Source organism: Protopterus annectens, chromosome 3.part1 (genome assembly GCF_019279795.1).
Source record: "Protopterus annectens isolate FY-2018-M chromosome 3.part1, PAN1.0, whole genome shotgun sequence".
NCBI lineage: Eukaryota > Metazoa > Chordata > Ceratodontiformes > Protopteridae > Protopterus > Protopterus annectens.
In genome coordinates this window covers 851,884,741-851,906,909 of record NC_056732.1, presented here as the reverse complement: position 1 = coordinate 851,906,909, position 22,169 = coordinate 851,884,741, and the positions used below count along the sequence as shown (strand labels likewise).

Sequence of the window (22,169 nt, the reverse complement as noted above, 5' to 3'; positions counted from 1 at the left end):
CTTGCGAGCCATTTTAAGCCTAGCCGATTATCCCTTGTGAAACTCAAACCCTGCACCTTCTGTTTGTAAGGCAAACACCTTAACCATTAGGCAACCCTCCCAAACCTGGTTTTATTATACATACATGATTTATAACACTAACATGTTTAACAACTATAATGTCCAAAAATTGTTTTTCTCTTGATTACAATTTAAAGTGAATTCCAAGGGATGCAATAAACTCCATGTAGGCTTAGTGTGAAGCCTTCATGGAGTTTACATGTTTGCGTGATGAGCAGTAGTGCTAATTTCATATGCATGCTGCACATCGCATTTACACGGATATAAGAGCAGTTTTATGGCCAGCAATTGTGCTGTCATCCAGGAACCCATGTAAAGCAGTATGGACACCTTTAGACATGCAGACATGTTTACCTATGGGCAAAGTAGTTCTGCACGACTGTGGGGACAGTCACAACGCCTACCAGGGTTTAATTTAAGGCAGTGAATACAGTTCTAACACATTATAGAAAGGGTAGTCAGTGCAGAGCACAGTGCAAACATGTTTTTGGAATACTGAAATAAAGGTTTAGTGGTGATCATCAAGGGTACATAGACTGCATTATAAATACACTATCCTGGGGAAGAGTGTGTATTGAAAAGGGCCACACACATGAATGGTAGGAATGAAGGCAAGGGAAGAGGACAAGTGAAACATGGTTATATACACCAGATAAGGGCATGTCAATGCACATACACAATAAACACAAGACAGTTGTAGCATGAACATTAATCATGTATGTACATAATACAAGTACATAGTGCTGTTTACACGTCCTTTGTGGGTATAGTCATATCATCATTCAGTTATTGTATATTATTTGACTATCGCACAGGATCATATATCAGTGGAGATGATTGCTTGTGATATAAGCACCCTGACATGATCACTGGAGAGGACATTTATCAAGGACGGTATATACAATAGGGAGTATGTGCATATAATGAAACTGATGTGCTGGAATATGAATGCAATCTCAGCATAGGTCTCAACCAATCAGGACACATAGCAACAGGCTCATGGACAACAGAAGACAGAACAAGCACTGTCATGGACAATATCATAATAATACCACCATTAATCTGGGTCATTGACATAAAATATGTGATTGTGACTTATCATACATGTTCTGCATGAACACACTTATACAACTGTAATGATTATTCAGTACTCTATAGGGGTAATCAAGCACACCATCCTCAAAAATTACCACTTTTTGGAGGTGTTAAAAGGACAGTGCTACCATATATATATATATATATATATATATATTTACCACAATCCACGCTTGCAAGAATGTAACCCATGCCATCAATGTTGTCAATGAGCTATGTATTTACTGGTGCATCACAGGAACATGCATCACACATGCATCTTGTATAACACCTTGAAGGGAGTCCTGCACTGTCAACTCCTAATGGTTATGCATTACAAAGAATACTTATGTATGAACAAAAAGTTGTGTGGAAGCTCAATGCGGTAAAAGTGATACACTTGAGTAAATCATCCCTGGAAGATGTGTAGTGAGGTGCATTATTGGTTTGATAAGGGCTGAGAATAATGGGACTATAATATCTTTGATATGGGTGGCCTGTTCATACTCAGGAGTTGTGCTACATACAAGGGATTTGTCACCATTGTGGTCACATTCTGATGGAAATTCTGTTCACTATCTACCTGAGTACCCAGGTCACGTACCACTTGGTCTGCTCATAGGGGTGTGCTGTCTGTATTGTAATTAGCTTGTGCATTTGCTTTTGTAAAGGAACTAATCATGGCTTATGTTCATCTACTGTGTCCCCATGACTCTGGCAACAATCTTTTGTATGTGTTAATACCTTCTGCATTATACCAATACCATTCTTATATTCAATGATTGTCCATAATTTGCAGTCAACCACAAAATTGGGTAGACAAAGGATGTGTAAGTTTGTCTTGACTTCTGAGACTTAAATACTAAACAGGAAAAGGCCTGGTACAGACCTGGTCACTGGACTCTGTCTAAAGGTGACTTCACATACTTCAATATTATGTGTCCTGTATGTGATCCATTTGCCTACCCACTTGGTGACATTGGTGTTTATACCCACTTGAGACAATTTCTCTGTAATATCTGATTGTGGATTTGTATCAAATGCCTCGGCCAGGTCAAGTTACACAGGATGATAGTCTTTTCCTCATGTATGCCCTTGGTGACCTTCTTGAAGACGTCAAACAGATTTAACAGACATAATATAGCCTAAACAAATCAAAGGTTGGGAGGGTGGCCTAACGGTTGGGAGGGTGGCCTAATGGTTAAGGTGTTTGCCTTACAAACACAAGGTGCAGGGTTTGAGTTTCACAAGGGAATAATTGGCTAAGCTTAAAATGGCTCACAAGGGCAATTAGCCTAGCACTAATCTATGAACCTATGAACCTATCAAACATGGGTTTGATACACAGTTGGGAGATTTCCTGTGTCCATTTTGATACGGTCTATGATAACTCGTTGGTCTGCCTAACAGATGAGAATCAGGATTATGAGTCTATAAGTCCCTATATCAGGTTATATTTCCCCCCCTGTTCAGATGGATTACTGTTGCTTTACATCCTTCTGCAAGAGCATAGGCTGTATGGAGTCTGTGTTTAAGTAGTGATCCAACTGTGTCTCCTAGGTCAGGTTTTATGTCAAGCTATGGGCAACTTGGGATGTTATCAGGGCCCATTGTTTTTAGTTTTAGTGAGCACACAGATGAGCTACTCTCCTGAGAGGATAAACTGAATAATGTTTGCATTTATACTTTGGCCTATGGCCAGTGGCAGCAGAGGGGTGAAGTGTGAAACAAACTGTCAGCTAAAAGATTGTCTATTTTCTCTGGTTGAGTATGGCTTGAAGCATCCAAAAAGAGCTCTGTGGTTAGTTGAGTATTCCCCTTAACATTTCACACGTCTTTAAATAAATGATTTGTGACAATTTGTCCAAATACAGCCCTGGTTATGCATGCATCACATGCCACACAGTGGTGTTGTTCACACAGTCATACAACTGTCCCAATGTCATGTAATTACATCAATTGCCCGACATATGCCTATATGTGTTTCATGAAAAAGCTGTGTTTGAGTGGCCTGATGCCATATAAGGACACATTACAAATGAGTTGGCTGTGGCTCACGAAGAACATTTACTGACCCAAATGCTGATAGTCACACAATGGTGCTGCTGACCACTTCAATAATCCTTGAGGATAGCAACACAATTGCTCATAGAATTAATTCCACAATATTGCAACTGAATCAGAACGTTATATTTTTGTGTATATTATAGCACTTATGTGCCCATGTAATCAGTATGGCATTATATTGATGCATGTCACAGTGCATTTAATGATGGTAGGTATACACATGCCCACATGAGCCATACTGTAAGTGTCACTATGATGGTTGAATGACAACTGTGTAGAATGTTGATATTCTCCACCATAAAACACATGCCTTACAAAACTAACAATATACATAGTAATATCCCATGCCAACAGTTCTTGGGAGGCATACTACTACACCTGTTGTAGAAGGAACATGTGATCAGATGGCAGCAGCAGCCATCAATACATTACCTCACATCACAGATTTTAATACAATATTGTAGGGCTACCGTACATCCATACCTCAACATAGCACATGTTGATGACAGCAGCATTGACATCTGAAATTTTCGGAGGGTTGCTAAGCTAATGGCCAACACCACATAAAATCCTAGACATTATTATAACATTTAAAGCAAACTCACTATATCTATATGATGGAAGATAGTAAACCTATATGTGTATGGGTGTATTTCTTTGATTGCATTACATAGTGCCTCTCTCCATATGTGACGCATGCACCACCCCATGACAGAATTAGCAATCACAGATGCAGTGGTCTGGAGAAGTCTTGCAGAGGCTCATGGAAGGACTCTGCTTCATGATATGTGTATGTATTTTTGACATGAGGACATCCTCCACTCTTCTGCAGGAAGGATGTCATGTGGCCAGAGGGCAAAAGGGGAATGCTGGATGCATGGGGTTAGGTTAAAGGATCTCCTAACTGGTATTAAAATGAAAAACGATTGAAAAGATCATATAATGACCATAATGCATCACCAACCACACACACACACACACACACACACACACACACACACACACACACACAGACTATAGACTGGGCCTGATTTGAACATTACACCAATGTAGGTATAGAAGCTAAATTCCATACAATGTAGCAGTAGCACCACTACATATGTCTGACTTTAACACTCTAATGTTGCACTATATGGAGTATGATAGCATAATTGTATGCTGAGAAGAACATGTTGGGATGAGTGTCTGACATGGATGTGGAGTTGCATCTTCATGTAAGATTGTCTCAAAAAATATTTGCATGGATGCACACGCAAGTTACCTGCTGTCAGATTAGAACCCCTAAATATCTACTTACAGAAGCTGGAGAATATATACTTAACATCAATGCCACAGCAAAAGCTTGACTTGAATAATGTCAGAGTGTACTTTATACTGGATGACATCATCAGTGTATGTTACAAAAAAATGTTCAAAGGAGTGTCTGACATAGCTGTGGCCTCACATACCATTTTATAATTGGCAACATAATGATTTTTGAATGATGACACACACACACCAGCTGACTGCAGTGAGACTAGAACACCTACCAAATTATCTACCAAAGCACAAGTCTGACTTTTATAGTGTCAGACAGCACTTTATAGCTGATGACATTAGCAGTGTATGTTTGTGAGAAGACAGTAGTAAGAGTGTCTCACGTGCTGTTCTAAAATTGTCTCTGGAATATGAATTAACTGAACACAAATACACACACTCACAAGTTGACGGGAGTGAGACTAGAACCCCTTCCCAACTATCTGCAGAATACAGTACTTAACACATGCAGCACAGCACAACACTGACTTTTGCACTGTTGCTGGGCAATTTATAGTGGACAACATCATCACTGGATGTCTGAGAGAAGATATTGGGAGGCCTGTATGAAATGGATGTGTAGGCAAGTATGACTGTTAAAATATTTGTCCTCCATGGGACTGGATTGCTGATAGTAGGATACACACTCATGCTCTTCTGATAACACACACACACACACACACACACACACACACACACACACACACACACACACACACACACACACACACACACAAGTTGACTGCAGTGAGACTAGAACCCCTACCTAACTAGCTTCACCAGTGAGCACATTCAGTATTAACACAAGCACCACAGCACAAGTCTGACTTTTACACTGCTGCTGGACAATTTATAGTAGACGATATCATCATTAGATGTTAGGAATATTTGTATTAAATACCTGGGTAGGCATGTGCAACTGTCAAGATATTATTTCTGCATGGGACTAGATTGATGATAGCAGAATACAGACTGATGTATGACTGATTTATGGCTGACTATGCACACTTGCTTACACATACATGGAGACACACATAATGTGGCTACCGTGGTAATTTAACCCTCATGTACATATTTTGTTCCCATCCACTGAACACAGTAGTTAATGATTGCACCATCCAAGTATGGTTTTGCCTTGTCATAATAGTCTTTATAGATGATGACATCATCATTATATGATGTCGGTAACATATCCTGTTAAGGGAGTGGTGTGCCAAGTGTGGATTCTTATTTTCCTGTTGTGTTTCCAATGTGCAGATATACTTTAAAAGACAGCTTCTCAAGCTAGATGCAAAAAGCCATCAAGAATGCATGTAGCAGAACTGAGACATATGCAGCTGTTTCACAGTATGTTGTGTACATTACACAGCTAATGTCCTATACAGACACATGCATGTTTTGTGATCAGCATGGATCCAACTGTGTATGTGAGTGTATTCATATTTGTGAAGAATTGATGCCCACATTAATGCACATATAAGACAATCTTAATGTGTATTGTCATGGTAAGGGTTTAGATGATGTAACACTGTAGGCATGCTATTTTTTTCTGTAGTGTAGTTGACATTTGGGATCTGCTACTGATATACCCATTTTCAAGTGCATGAGTGAAGGGCACACATAAATCTGAGTAAATATGTGTTCAGTTAGTAGCAGGTGTCTTCCCTATGGTTGTGTTTTACATGGATTATAATGGGATGAAGAGTAATAGGGCAGTTTACATAGTAATTCATGCCAATCAGCTATTTATGTAGTGCACTGCTGAGCAGCTGGTTTTCTCAATTAATGGCAAAGTGTTTGTGCAAAGTACTTATGCATATCAGCTATTGTAGAAATATCTGAGAGATACTATGGTGTTCATAAAGTAGTTTATATTGCAAATGTTTCAGAAATTTTATGACATGAAGAAATATTAGTATTGCTTTCTCCATTTTTTTGTGAAGTTAAGTGATGAGCAAATGTGGGTCTCTGCTTCATTGAGAAAATAATGATATTTCTAGTGGTTCGCCTTCCTCCTCCCAAACACAGTGAGCGTTGAGGCACGGCAGTCAGCACTTTGGACAGTACTGAGTGTAAAAAAAACACCTGCAGCTGAGCTGTCTTTGTGGCAGCAGGTGTAACAGCAGTGAGTTTTTTTTTTTTAGCACAAATGATACAGGGTTCAAATCCATATCAATCTTTCCTGCCTAAAGTGTATTTTCCTGTAAGTAAAACACAAAGCAGAATACAACAATTCAGGCAACCGTTAATGCTTTTGCTCTAAAAAGATAAGAAGGATCTAAACAGTTCATGTTTTTGCATTCCATTCCATTCCCTTTCTCTGTTATCTGCTGATGTTATTGTTCAGAGCCTGCATGTAATGCCACAAAGTCTGCACACAATAGGTTTGCTGACCTGTCCCTGCTGACCTTGTTTGCTTATGTAGTCTGACAGTAGTATGAGCAGCAGTGGGCTAAGAGTTGAACCCAATGCACATCCACTCCCCCTGGAAATCCTTCTGTGAGTCTGAATACTGTTCATACTTGTGTTATTGGGTCCTTATACATAGTCTGCACTAATTTTATCAATGTGTCTGGGACTTCAAGCCATTGTAGAAATGCCCAAATCAGCTTTTTTGGAGCCTTATCATGCTTTCACCAAGTCTAGAATACCCAGATGAAGTCTTTCCTCATTTCTAACTTCTTCTCAACTGCCTCTCAACTGCCTCACTGCAAACATTGGGTTAGTCATGCTGCACCTGACTCCGAACTGCTTATCTCCCATCTTACTTTCTACTACACTGCATATTCATTTTCAACAGCCCTCTCCAAAACTTTCATGCAGTGTGGCAAGAGTTTGATACCTTTGTACTGCCCACAGTTGTGAATGTCCCCTTTGTTTTTGTACACTGGCATTAGTATGCTTACTCTTCAGTCATCAGGGATACACTTTTCCTCCATACTGCTATGAGTACCCCCGGAGCCATTTCTCCCCTATCTCACCCAACATCTTGATCATATCTCCTGTGACCTCATCTCAGCCTGCTGCTTTCCCTGACTTAATTTTTCTAAGTGCTGTCCTTATTTCTTCTAGGGTGGGCTCATCAGCTTCTCTCATCGTAAGCTGTGTCTGTGGTATGACAGCTTCTGTGGGGTTTTCTTCATTCAAAAGCTGCTGGAAGTGCTCCATCCATCTACCATTGATGTCCTGTGGACTGGTAAGCAGGTTGTTGCTTCCATCACTTATGAAAGGTATCTGATGACCAGCTTCTATATCTCTGTCTTTGCCTTGCAGTCTGATAGAATTTCTTTGTGCCATCTACTGAGTCACTGCGTCTGATGCCTTGTTTTTTGCTATTAGCCTCTTTGTTAGCCAACCAGTATTCTTTTTTCGCTTGTTCCATCTTTTCCATTTCCCACTTATTCATGCACTCCGTTGTTTTGATGACTTCCTGGATTTCTGCATTCAGTTTTCCTTATGTACCTTATTTCCACACCTGAAATGGCTGCATATTCATTCTATGGTTGTTATGCATGATGTTCTGAGGCACTGCCATTCTTCTTCAACTACATCTATTTCCTCTTCTTCCTGAGGAGCTAAAGCCCTGAGTATTTCCTTGAACTCTTGTGCTTTCTCTACAGTCAGCTTCCAGGTCTTCAGCATGGTCTCTGTTGACCTTAGAGCCTTCTCTGGCCAATGCTTGCAGCTGACTGTGGAAACCAGTGGTTTTCCAACTGTTACACTGGAGACGACTTTGCAATCACAGGGTCTACCCCTGTGCCCATTTCTTATTAGGACGAAGTCAACCTGAGTTGCCTTTTGGCCACTCTTATATGTGATCTTGTGATTGTCTCTCTTGCTGAACCATGTATTGGCCACCATCAATCCATTTGTCAGACAGAAGGCTAGAATGCCCTCTCCTTCTTTATTCCTGTTGCCTCACCAATGTGGACCCAGGCAGTTTTCATATCATGTTCTGTCTGTTCCAATATATGCATTTAGGTCTCCATTATCAACACCAATGCATGTTGTCCTGCTTTATCTAGTAGGTCTTGCAACCTCTGCCTAAATGCGCTCTTTTTCTTGCTATCACAACCCTGCTGTGGGGTATAGGCTGATATTATGACTACTGCCCTCTCCTTACCATGGAGTCTGATTGAGATGGGTCTATCACTAATTCTGATGACATCCCCTCACTATCTTCTGAAGAGGGTTGGGAGGGTGGCCTAATGGTTAAGGTGTTTGCCTTACAAACAAAAGGTGCATGGTTTGAATCTCACAAGGAATAACTGGCTAGGCTTAAAATGACTCGCAAGGGCAGTTAGCTTAGTACTAATCTATGAACCTATGAACCTATCCCTTACCATGTTTCCCATGCCATTATTAGTCTGTCCTTCTCTTGAGTAGTAGACTCTAGATCCCAAGCCAAGTGGCTTAGCTGCACTGCCCTTCCATCTTATCTTCTCGATAAAGAGGATATCTGGCTTCCTCCTTAGCATCATGTTATCCACTTCCAAGCTATATCCTGTTAGTGAACCTATATTTAGTATAGCAATCCTTAGTTCATGTTTGGAAAGTTGATTGGTTTTACATTCAGCATTCTCTCAACAGATCTATCCTAGTAACCCAAGCTGGGCAAATAGCCACAGACCAGCCTGCAGCTTATTGACTGCTGGACTTTATGGCAGACACACGCTCTGCCCAATAGGGGCACATGAACCTTTCTGGCCAATAGGGGTGCATGGGTCCAAGACATAGGTCAAAGTAGGCCAAGTCCTCAACCCACTTATTACCGCAAATACCCATAGCCATTTCTGGAGACATTATTCAATGTGACTACATCAGTCAAAGGCAATTTTTACATTGTTATGTTGCTAGCCCTGCCATGGTACACAGTCTATGATCAGTGTTCTCATGTCTAGAGGATACTGCACATCACAGTTGATGCCCAAAGCGGTTATTGCAACTGTGATGCCCAAAGCGGTTATTGCATACAACTTTTCTCCCAATAGGTGCTATTTATAGTCTGTTTTGCTGCTGATAAGTCCATTTTTGGGTGAGTTTGAGGTGGAAACACCCAGCATGTTTTTGGGAGGTGAGAGGCACCCCACACAGGGACACAGGGAGACCATGCAAACTCCATACAAGCATTGACCAGAGGTCAGGACTGAAGCTTGTATCCTGTGTATGGGGGGCAAAGACCTTAACCATTATGCCAACTGTGCCCTTTGCCATGAAAGGAAAGGGGTGAGGCGCAGAAAATAATTGGTTAAATATGCTAGGCATATTCAGTGATTAATTGTATAAAGGAAAAATTTGTGCCAAATAAAATTAATTGTTAAACACAAATCATATGAAATTTTCAAAATACAAAGCATATGGAATTTTCAAATGTTTAGTTGCATAAGATGGAAACTGAAGTGAATAAAAGTAGTTTCATGGCTAGAAATGACTGTTAAAAACTGCATGGAGATCCACATAGTAATCAAGTTCTTCATGAGGCCATACCTTCTGAAATAAAGCAAAAATTATTGACAAATTCATTTAAGTGGAAAGCAGAACTACCATAAATTAAGTTGTAGCCCAACTACTTTTTCAAAATTTTGCAGTTGATTAACATTTCCCTTCTTGGCATGTACAAAAGTTGTTGTGTCTTTTGGCTTTTCCCGGTTAGGGGTCGCCACAGTGGAACTCCGGTCCGCTAATGATTGGCAGTAGATTTTTACGTGCTGAGTTGCCGGCCCTGATGCACAACCTTCAACGAAGGTACGCCCATTCACACATGTCTCCACACAAAAGATGCTCTAGCTGAGAATCGAACAGGACAACATCTTACTGTGAGGCGACAACACTACCGCAGCACCACCACTGCGTGACATTAATAAATCTTCCAGGATCGAGCAGGTATTAGCAGTGTAATCATTCAAAATGTGAAAAAGAATATTATCAGTGATAAAAATAAATTCTTTATAAAACACTCTGTTCATACTGCCTAGGTTAGTTCAACAAACACATTATTGTCATTCAAGCATCTTGCTTTATATCCTTTTTTTTTAATGTACACCCATGTTATTTATGATCAAACTATAGGAATACAAATAAAAGTTTTCACTTCTTTTGCAAGTATTTGCTTTTTTTGCTTCTAATTTTCCACAATAAATTTGTTTTGTAGTTTGTAATTAATGTTTTGCTATTAGTTTCCTATAATGTAAACATTAATTGTTACCAGTTAATTAAAAAAATGCATTTTAACTGCAACACCTATGAACAGTAATGCAGACAGACAGAAGGGGGCTCAGTTTACTTTCTCATTAGATATGCAGCTTTTGTAGACTGAAATACTCAGATCATACCACATTATAGTGGCATTTAGTAATAATACATTTTGCATTTGGGGTGAGATACAACTCTATCTTAACAGCAATATACTGCACACAGACCCTGTAACACAACAAATGTATTAAACAATCAGAATACAATCCCATGCATTTGCTGCCTGATTGCAGCTGTGCTTTCTTATCATGTATAGCTCAAACATATTTACATTCTTATCAAAGAATGCCATGTAATTATTTATTAAAAAAAAAAGTCATAAAATATTTTTGTATACAGCAAAGAGAAAGAAGTCTTTGTCTGAACATCAATTTCAGTTTACACTAAGCACCTTGGATGAAACTGTGGATAAACTTATCTGAAAGTACACACATTTGCAAACATGTAATGCATATAAATACAGAAATATACTTTCAGAATAATACTGTAAAAACTGGTATTATAATTTAAGAAAAAATCCTTTTATAATGTAGTGTGTTATAAGCATATAAGAATTTATGTTCACTTCCGTATATTCTTGTGTCCTGAATCTCAGCGGCAGCTTTGATCCTGCAATTTTATTGTGCCTGCTCATTTAAAAGAATGATCATAAATCATGAAAGAGGGAAGAGTTCCTCTGATAAGAGTGAGCTGCTGACACATGAATAAGCCCATTTAAGAGCCTAGCCTACACATTAACCTGGAATATACCAACCTTTTTAGAGCCATGCTTCCTTTTGCCATTTTCTGCTCTGTTAAAAGTGGTAACAGCAACACAGGTGCACAACAAAATGTCCATATGTGCTTCAGTGCATGCTTTTGTGATAATTCTTAGTATCCTGGTTTTTGCTATTACTGTTTTCTTCAGTGCGACAGCTGCTTCAGCTTCCAGTGATGGTAAGTGTTCATACTCTTCATCATTGCTACAAATGAGCATATTACTAGACAGGTGCAGTGGTTATCAGTTTTCGTTCTGTGTTCGTAATGATACTTAACACAGTGAATACTATAGAAACTTGTACTCCATCACATCTAGGACTTAGCCTTGTAGAAAATTATTTTAATTGTATAAGCTGTCTGTAGATGGTCTGAAATGTGCCTTCTGAGGTCTTAATTTTGATATGTTACAAATGATAGCAACATTTATTTTTCTTTCTGCTATGGCAACTAAGTTCATACTCAGCATGTGCTAATTTTCATATTTTGCTAAGTTGTTTATGGTATTAATAATACAGTTTCATACCATGCATACATGGAACAGATAAACAATATAAGGTCATACTACGGTGACATTTTGTTTTGTATTTTATGGGTGTACATTTGCTGTTTTAAGCAGTTCTGCAAGGCACACAAGTATTTAATGTTTTACTGGCGCATTTTCTGTAGTTCAATAAGTAAACCATTCCTTTTGGCAGTCTGTTCATAAAGCAGTCGTCTCTCCGCCCACAATACTTACTTGACTCAGATTTGTAAATTAACCTGGGCTTGTGGAAACTTTCAGGACAAAGGAGTAAGGATTGTTTGTCTTGATACATGGAATGGAATAGCTCAGAGAGTTGTGCTGAATGGTCACGGTGGTGCAGCGATTAGCGTTGCCACCTCACAGCAAGAGGTTCTCCGGTTTGATCCTCAGCTGGGGTGCCTTCTGTGCGGAGTTTGCATGTCCTCCCTGTGGTCGCGTGTGTTTCCTCTGGGTGCTCCAATTTCCTCCCACATCCCAAAGACATGCTGTAGGTGGACTGGACACTCTAAATTGGCCCTAGGTGTGAGTGTGTGCATGGTGTGTGCCTTCTGTGGAAGGTTGGGTGCCGGGCTGGCAACTCGACACTGTAAAACTCCACTGCCAATCATGAGCAGACAGGTGATCCGCTGTGGCGACCCCTAACTGGGAAAAGCTGAAAGAAGAAGAAGAAGATTTTGGAGCTTTTCACCCAGGGACACTGCTCAAAACAGGCTTCAGCCTATTCAGACTTTCCCAGTAAAGAAATGCAAATAAATAAGAAATGTGATCTGAGAGAAACAATAATGCACTAGTTTAGCAAAGACAAAGTATGTAGTGAACAAACAACAGGCTAACAAGCCTTGAGAATCTTGGCTTCGGCAAACAGAAGACAAATCCTTTGGGTTCAAGAACTTGAAGGGAAAACAATAGTTTAGGTATGAAAGCAGAAGGGGAAACATGTTTTAGAAAAAGCATGGCAGAAGAAAACTAGATCCACAAGAACACCTCAGTAAGGTGAAGTAAGAAATAGTTTCTGGTGAAGAAATATAAAAACATGGTTACTCATGCCTTGTATATAAGCAAACCTCTCCAGTTTAAAATCCTCTATAGGAAATGCTCTCCATAGTCACCCACTGCTAACAGCTGCTTGAAGAGCTGCCAGTTTGAGCTCAGGACAGCACCACTGCAGGTCATCCTATAGTAAACTACTAAACACTCTCATTTAGACCTTTAAGTGACTCTCCCCTACTCTTTCCTATCTAGCGAGGATTGGTGTAATGGATAGGTGCTTCCCTGTCATCTTTGTTTGTGGCCTGGTAGATATGGGCATCCTGACGCAGTGCAGTGACTGTCTCATGTTCACTGATAACCACTTAATTTTGGAACAGGCAGACAAAGTATGTGACAGATGTAGGTACACAATGTCATTGGAGGCAAAGCTCATACACACACACACACACACACACAAAAATGCAAACCAGGTTGTCAGTGTTACACCCAAAACACTCACTACCAACACCAAGGTACAAACACATAGATTCACATATGTGGAGGTTTTCACATGTAATCTTCACAAACCTCAAACACCTCTTAAAATCATCTCTCAGTGGCCCCCACACACACTCAAAAAAGACAGCACCTCACATAACTCTGAAAATCATAGTAGCCCTACTTCCAAGCCCGTAAGGCAACACACCACACAACCAAATGTTTTAGTTATTGGGGATTCCATTGTAGGACATACTGATGTCCCCCTTACCAGTCTAAACATGGAGAAAATCACAGTGAGCTGTCTGTCTGAATCTAGGATCCACAAGATCACACACGCACTTAGGTCTTTAAACCACAAGTACCAGTGCAGTGTCATAGTCCATGTAGGAGTAAATGACCGAAGACATACCTCACTGGACTATATGAAGACAGACATGATGTAGATCTGTGAATATGTGTCCCGGGCAGGTATGAATCTAAGTAAGTAGCATCCTACCTTCACCAATGATGATGCCACAGTACCAGCAAAAATGATTGACTTCAACAATTGGCTTAGTTTCTGGTGTCACAACAAGGGGTTCCAATATCTGTCAGCCTGGGAGACAGTTAAGCCCTCCAACATAACAAAAATCACTCTTGACCACCTAAAGGTAATGGTGCTAAATGCAAGGATTTTAAATAAAAAACTGCACTACCAGGAAGCACTCCTTATTCTGGAGAACACAGACATATGTGCAGTTATGGAAACATGGTTTAGAACCATGGACAACACCCCAGTTATCAAAGGCTACAATGCCTTTTGTACATTTTCATCTCATCAGCTCAGGATAAAACAAAAGGAGGAGGTGGTGTCTCGGTGTTCATAAAAGACAAGCACACCACTAGACTGGTCCAACAACATGACTTGCTTGACCTGTTTCGTGCCCAACTAACCATAGGTGCGACCCCTATCATATCTTTGTTAATTACAGATCCCCTAACATGAGCCTAAAAAAACACACCTCCTACCTAAACCTACTGGAATTTCATAACATTCAGCCTAATACCATACTTATGGGTTACTTCAACTGCCTCTCTATATATTGGGAGACCTATACAACCCATAATTCACTTGTTCAGAGATTGTTGGACTTCATCAATGTGAACACCTTGGGGTAACGAGTAAGCTCCCGATCTAGAGGTACAAATATCCTAGACTTGGTACCCATGAACATGGGGGGGGGGTGCTGCTCTCTGCTGTGCATTGACTCCTCCCTGGTAAGATCTGACTACAAAATGATGTCATTTAGTTTTAAAACTAACCTAAAACCCTCATCAAACTCCAAACCTGTTAAAAACTTTGCCAACATTATTTACCTCAAACTGAATGACAGCTTATTAAACTTCCAAGCCCCTCCAAACCCAGTTGACACTGAAGCCTACTCTGCTGTACAAAAAAGCACTGTACAACCAAATTCATAGCTGCAAAGAGGAGGCAGTACCTGTGCAAATCAAGTCTATGATTGCTGGCAAAAATAAACCACCTTGGTGGACCCCTAGCATAAATAGGCTAGTCAACAAAAGGAAACAAATACTGTCCAAGAAGGAATAGGCACAATAATGCAAAAAGACACTCACTAATCTAAACAAACAAATTAGAGAGCTGGTCAAATCTGCCAAAGCAAACTGCAAGGCAAAGACACCCTCCCAGGTAAAAGATAATCATAAGGCTTTTTAAATTATGTTCATAACCTCAGGGAAAATGCTCAGCAATGTGCCAAATTAATCATTAATGGCAGCACTTACACCCAGCCTGAAACTATAGCAAACCTGCTGGTTGATAAGTTCAGTTCAAATTTCTACCCCCACCCAGTAATGGTCATTACATGGGAACAGGTCCTTACTGCATTCATTAAAGCCAAAACCACAATCACCATGGGTCCTAGCAACATTCCAGGATGCTTCTTAAATAGAGTAAAACAGGATCTATCAGGGCCACTTGAAACCACCTGTAACCACAGTCTCCAGACAGGTTTTGTCCCAGAGTAATGGAGGACTGCAGCAGTCATCCCTCTGTACAACAGGGGCCCATCAACTGATCCAAGGAACTGCAAGCCCATAAGCTTGACCAGTCTTATCTGCAAGACCATAGAGAGAATTATCATGGACCTGATCAATAATGACATAGGAAATCTCCAAACACTGGATCAGACCCAATTTGGCTTTGTCAAAGGGAGGTCTTGCCTGCTCAGTCTAGTGTACTTCTTCGAGAAAGTCACCAGGGCCATGGATGAGGGTAAAACGGTACATACTGCTTCTCTAGACCTGTTCATAGGATAATAGGAAGTTACTAGGCTAATGACCCTATAGCCTTTAAAGGCCTAGCCAAGTTCTTACCCTTATTTCGTGATCAGCACCTATTGCCCCTGGCATCTATGTCCCCTGTGTCAAAGCTTTTGACACAATCCCCATTTGGAGATCATAGATAAACTTACTGTGTTATTCATACATCCCTACATTGTCAGGCAGATAGCAAACTGGCTTACTGACAGGATACATGTTGTCCAGATAGGTGAATCCACTTCTGATAAGAAACTTGTTGCTGGTGGTTTTTCACAGGGCTCAGTGTTGGGACCCCTCCTGTTTGGTATATACTTCTCTGAAGGGAAGGCCGATGTTGGGTGCCTCTAGCTCACCCAGTTCACTGAAGACTTTAACTTGGGAGCCATTATCAAATCCCCCAAATGATGTTGACATCCTACAAACAGACCTAAAAATGACAAACGACTGGTGCCAATACCATGGTCTGAGACTAAATGCTAAAAAATGCATAACCATACTCTTCAGAAAATCAGATATCCATGCAGATTGTAATATTGCTAGCACACCCCTAAAAGTAGATCCATCGGTGAGGGAACTAAGAACACTGATAGACAGTAACCTCAACTTTGACCACCAGGTAGCTATAGTAGTGAGGAAAGCCTTTTGTGTGGCTCAACTTATAAGCAAAGGCATGGCATCAAGGTCAAAGGAAGTCATTGTACTCAGCCCTCCTCAGGTCCATAATCAAGTACAATGCTCCCTTCTGCATATACCTAACCAGGCACTTACACCAACTGGAGCGGCCCCAGAGGTTTCCCACTAAAAAAATACAAAGTGTAAGACACATGTCTTATGTGGCCCAACTAAAGGCTTTATCCTATGTATTTTATCTAGGGCCGACTTATGCCTGACTTATAAGGCGCACTCTGATCTAGCCCTGATGAAAATGTTACATATTTGCAAGGGAATTATACAAGGGTAACACATTCCATGGGCCAAAACCTTATTTGTGACTAACAGAACTTGCTGGAGAGAGAGATTCATATTCCAAAGGCTACCTTGTCAATGGAATAAGCTTCCCACCTTCACAAAAACAAAGCATGTCCCTCACTCTCTTCAAAAAGAATTTGGATAAATTTATGAGGAACCTTAAATTCACTGCTGGGGTACTGCCTATGTCCCTTATGGAGAGAGGCAGTCTGTAAAATGACTATCAGAGAAAAGTCTTGATGGTGATGATAGTGCCTTATTTATATCGATTAATGTATCTATTTCTCTTACAGGCAAGTGAGCTGGACCAAATGATCTGTCTTTATGTCGCAGTCAGTTTCACTAAAGCAACTGACTGTGTTTGTATTCATGGGTTATGTACATGTGTGCCCATTTTTTGCCTAGAAGTTGCTGCACAGGGTTAAGGCTGTGAGCTGTAGTTCTTGTTCTTTTGGTACAAGGTTCAGCTCTCATTTGCCTGTTGTATGACCTTCAGCAAGTCACTTTATTTATTTTTTGGCATTTGATTACAGGGAAAGTCTGACTGGGTAGTTGCCCATTTTAAGTGGAGGCCTGCGAAGAAAAGCTGCAAAGTATTACAAAAATGTTTTAAGAACAATAATTTATTCATTCATTCATTTGTTCATTTATATTTGTTTACTGAGGTGGTGCACTGATCAATATTGACCAGTTTCAGATTCAGCTGAGGTGAAATGCAAAACATTTCATAAACAAAAAATACAGAAATCTAATTAATAACAGAGTAGTTCAGACTAACTACATAGAAAAAAATGTGTATATACACAAGCACAATGCAATGTACAATCAAGCACTATGCAATGTTCAGTGACTCAGAAATGAGACAATCTTCAAAAATAATAACAAATTCTACAGTTTAAATAATTATACTTAATTAGACATAATGTGAAATCATTGGTTAAGAATAGATGCAACTTGTATGACAATGATTTAATATTTAAAACAATTTAGCAAGTTTATAACCAGGCATTGCTCCCAGGTCACTCCTGAAAAGGGTTTGTGTGTCCTGTGGGCCTACATAGATAGCAAATGGGTATTATTACTATTAAAAAGCAAGAGTTTAAATAAAACGCAGTAACACTAATGACAGAAACATAGTTGTTTTAAAATCACCTCAGTTTGTGAAAATCATTCATTTTCTCAGCCCAGACCACAACAACAACAGTTTTAGAACGACTGGAGCTTTCAAAGAAAAGCACATTGTGCCATTAGTGATGTGTTACGTACAAGTATGCCCATTTGTTAAAGATGTTAGTTCTGTTCAACATCACTTTTGCCCAGTTGTGAAAAGATGCATGAGGAATAGAAAACATTTGCTCAACAATTTAACAACAAAATGGCATAGAAAATAATTCACGATAGCTATGCAAATCTATCAGAAGTAGTTAGAAAAAACTGGGAAATGAGAATGAAAGGCAACATATAAAGGAACAATGGAAGGTATTTGAATGGCTTTCAGGTATGTAACAGAATCTAGAAGGTTAAGGATTTTTGCATGGAAGTATTTTTACAGGTATTTTTATAGCCCAAACAGACTTCAAATAATTTTTCCAGAGGTAGACAGCATTTATTAAATGTGTGATGGGAAAGAGTGGGGTACTTGGGAACATTTTTTTTTAATGCAACAAGTTGGTAGATTTAAAAAATTCCCCTCAGGGTACTTTGTCAGAAATTTTATGGGAGCATATTATTATAACCAAGGAAATAGTTCTTTTGAGCTGGGATGTAGAAACTGAATTGTCTAAACAAAGTAAAGCACTACTAAGTTAAATGCTGTTGGCTGTCAAAAACAATTACTAGAGAAGGGAACTCAAAAATGAAACCAATACTAACAAATTTATTGAATGTTGTAAAGGAGATAAAATACTCAGAGGTGGAATATTTAGTAAAGGAAAAGAACAAACTATGTTAGAATAAATAGAATCGGTGCTAACAAAGGAGGGGGAGTCAAATTTTAGGGAAGGCAGGAGTTGAGCAATTTATATAATGTTAAATTGAGAAATAGTTATTAAGAAAGAAACCATACATGTATAGTGCATGAAAAACAAAAATCTTTGTAATGTTTTGTTTTCTCTTTACTGTATGTATGCCTATGTCACTGTGTAATATCTGAAGTTAACAAAGGTATTAAAAAAAGACAATTTAATAACTAGTTCAAAAAAGCAACTAACTAAAGTTAAAAGCCAAACAATAAGGAACTTGTATTGTATGTCGCTGTTAACAATATATCCCATTCATCAAATGCAGAACTGAATGGCTAAGACTACAAGACAGATCAAGATACACAGCTTGTACAGCACAGCAAAACCGCAAACTCTAAACAAGCCACAGAAATACATTCAGTCATTGGCATAAAATAGTACAAAATACATAGCACAAGCAAGCCAGTGCTAGGAACACACACACACACACACACACACACACACACACACACACACACACACACACACACACACACACACACACACACACACACACACACACACGCACACGTGGGTCTACTTTGAAACATGTAAAACCCATAACATCTAATTTTCATATCATTGAGACCAGAACATCTAAAACCCAAAACATCTAAAACCCATAACATCGAATTTCATAACATCTAACACTACAAATCACAAGAAAATAACATCCCTTCCACATATAACGACACCAAACTACCAAACACACTTTTTACTAGGTTTCTGCAGGGGAGCAAGCCCCCCAGCACCCCCCTTGTGAGGGGCTTCACCCCCCTGTAAATGAAGTATACCAACTCCAAGATCGCGCTACAGTGAAAAAAAGTTAATTTGCTAACCCCACTGTATCAAGCCCCCCTGCAGAAACATAGTAAAAAGTGTGTTTGGTAGTTTGGTGTCATTATATGTCGTTATATGTGGAGGGGATGTTATTTTCATGTGACTTGTACTGTTAGATGTTATGAAATTCAATGTTATGGGTTTTAGATGTTTTGGGTTTTAGATGTTCTGGTCTCAGTGTTATGAAATTAGATGTTATGGGTTTTAAATGTTTTAAAAGGGACCTGCACACGCAAGCGCATGCGCACACACACACACACACACACACACACACACACACACACACACACACACACACACACACACACACACACACACATATGCATGTGTGCTTGTGCATAATTATTAAGTGACTTCAAAGGCCACCTTTTAACTTTTATCTATGAGAAGAGAATTTTATGATGATAGTGCATATTCTAAGTACTTGCCAAAAATCCAGATCTAACTGTAGTTGTTTCTTTTGGAATTACACAAAACCTGTATTTAGCAAACCGGGCCTCTGCTAACAGAATGACATATCTGAGTATTGCAAGAACTTCAGTCTAGGAGAATTTAACTCACAAAACTATGTACATGGTAATTACAGGTAGTATTTTTGCTGTTAAAGGGTTAATTGTTTATGGTACACATTGAGAGGACTAAACATTCTTCTGCAATGTAACTCTGCAAGGTTGCATCTGAAACAAATTTTCTTAGCTAGTACCCATGGACACTGCTTTTATTGCTAGTACTGTTTCCAGAAGTCTGAATTCCTTTTTAATTAATTTATTTATTGGACATTTATTGACCAGATTAGTCTGGCTGGGCAGATTTCCATTTTCTGCAGAGACCTGAGGAGAAAAGCTCCAAAAAAGGTTGATAATATACAGTGAATAGTAAAACAGCAATCACATATAAATTCAAAACATATAGTGTTACAATAAGAATAATTAGAGACTGTATGATAGTAGGCACAATGTAGTAGCATCTTATACAAAGATTAGAGTACATTTCTTTACTAATATAAGGCATAATCCTACAGATGTAAGGCATCCTCATACACAAAGTGACAGTTACAGTGGTAGGATACAATAGTTGTAGTAGGCATAGCAAGTGTCAGTTTATTAAGGAAGTTTTGGTGAAAAATTAGTAAAACACTTGCAAGACTGAAATCGTTGTTGTAATAGCTTATCCTGTGGAGCAAGTACAGGATAAGAGAAGGAGTGATTGCAGATAGAAGGTGGAGTGATTGGAAAGAGGGGAGGTTGATACAAGAAGGGAGGGATAGAGGTTGATTACATTGGGCCAGTGAAAGAGCAAGTCCAGGAGTTAAGTAGATAGTTTTTTTAGTGTTTTTGAAGCAGTTTGTGTTAGAAAATAGTTTTATACTTTGGGGCAGTTTATTCCAAGCATTTGTGACAGAGTGGTTATACAGAAGTGTGCCAATGGTTTTGTTAGGTTTGTAAATCTGAAGGAGATGTTGTTTGAGCGGCAGAGTACACGATTAGGAATATAGGGAGTAATAAGGCTAGAGATAGCTAGACAGGAGTGGAGTTTGTTAGGTATGGAGCGGGTGAGGTGAAGGTGAGGCAGAAGGAATTGACAGCGAAATTCAGGCCACTGAAGGTTTTTTAGAGAAAGGCAGTGGTTTGAGCAATATGGTAGGTTGGCAGCAAATCTGGCAATTTTATTACATGTGAGTACAAGTTTAGTCAAGAGATTAGTTTGAAGGTTAGTGAGGATTGGGGCAGAATATAGAAGGGTGGGTAGAAAGTAGGCTTATACCAGAGAGAGTTTGGATTCGTTTGTCAGGAATTTTTTATTTCTATATAGTAGACCAAGTTTTTGGAGTGTCTTTTTAATGCAGTTTAGGATATGTAGATCAAATTTAAGTTGATCATCAATTATAACTCCTAATAACTTAGTGTGAAGTTCAACCATGATAGTTGTTTTGTTAAGTGAGGTGACAGTGAAGGTGGATTTGAGGTGTTGGAAGGATTTAGGAAGGAAGAGCAGGAGTTTAGTTTTGTTGGAGTTAAGAAGGAGTTAATTAGAAGTTAGCCATCTTTAAACTGAGTGGAGAGATTCTTGGGTAAGAGTGAGAAGATGGGGGTAGATTGTCAGAGGTGGAAATTATTGCAAACTCATCAGTGTATTGTATTAGAGAGGAGTGAGGGCAGGCTTGATAGAGGTTGTTAGTGAAGATGTTGACTAGAAGGGGTCCAAGGATGGAACCTTGGGAAATCCCAGTATAGACTGGAAGGAAAAGGGAGCATGCAGAGGGCCATTTCACAGACTGAAAACTATTAGAGAGGTGGCTAGAGAACCAGAAGAGAGTAGAGTTGGAGAGATTAAGGTAGATAGTTTGGACAGGAGTACGTTGTGGGAGACAGTGTCAAAGGCTTTAGGGAGTTCAACGAATAGACATGAGACTAATCTACTTGTTGTCCAGAGATGAAGAGATACTGTGTGTAAAAGATATTAGTGCTATGGCTGTACTGTGGTTAGGACAAAAGCCACATTGTGTAGGAGTAAAGAGATTTTCTTGTAATAGATGA

General features: G+C 39.4%; 1 protein-coding gene across 1 annotated transcript in view; it reads left to right on the top strand.

Moving 5' to 3' along the window:
* The first annotated feature begins 11,421 nt into the window (after nucleotides 1-11,421).
* LOC122798300 overlaps nucleotides 11,422-22,169 on the top strand; it is an 855,395-nt gene continuing 844,647 nt past the window's right edge. The window contains exon 1 of the mRNA XM_044067127.1: nucleotides 11,422-11,685. Within this exon, the coding sequence (XP_043923062.1) occupies nucleotides 11,580-11,685 (106 nt within the window). The 5' untranslated portion in view covers nucleotides 11,422-11,579. The remainder of the gene's footprint in view (nucleotides 11,686-22,169) is intronic.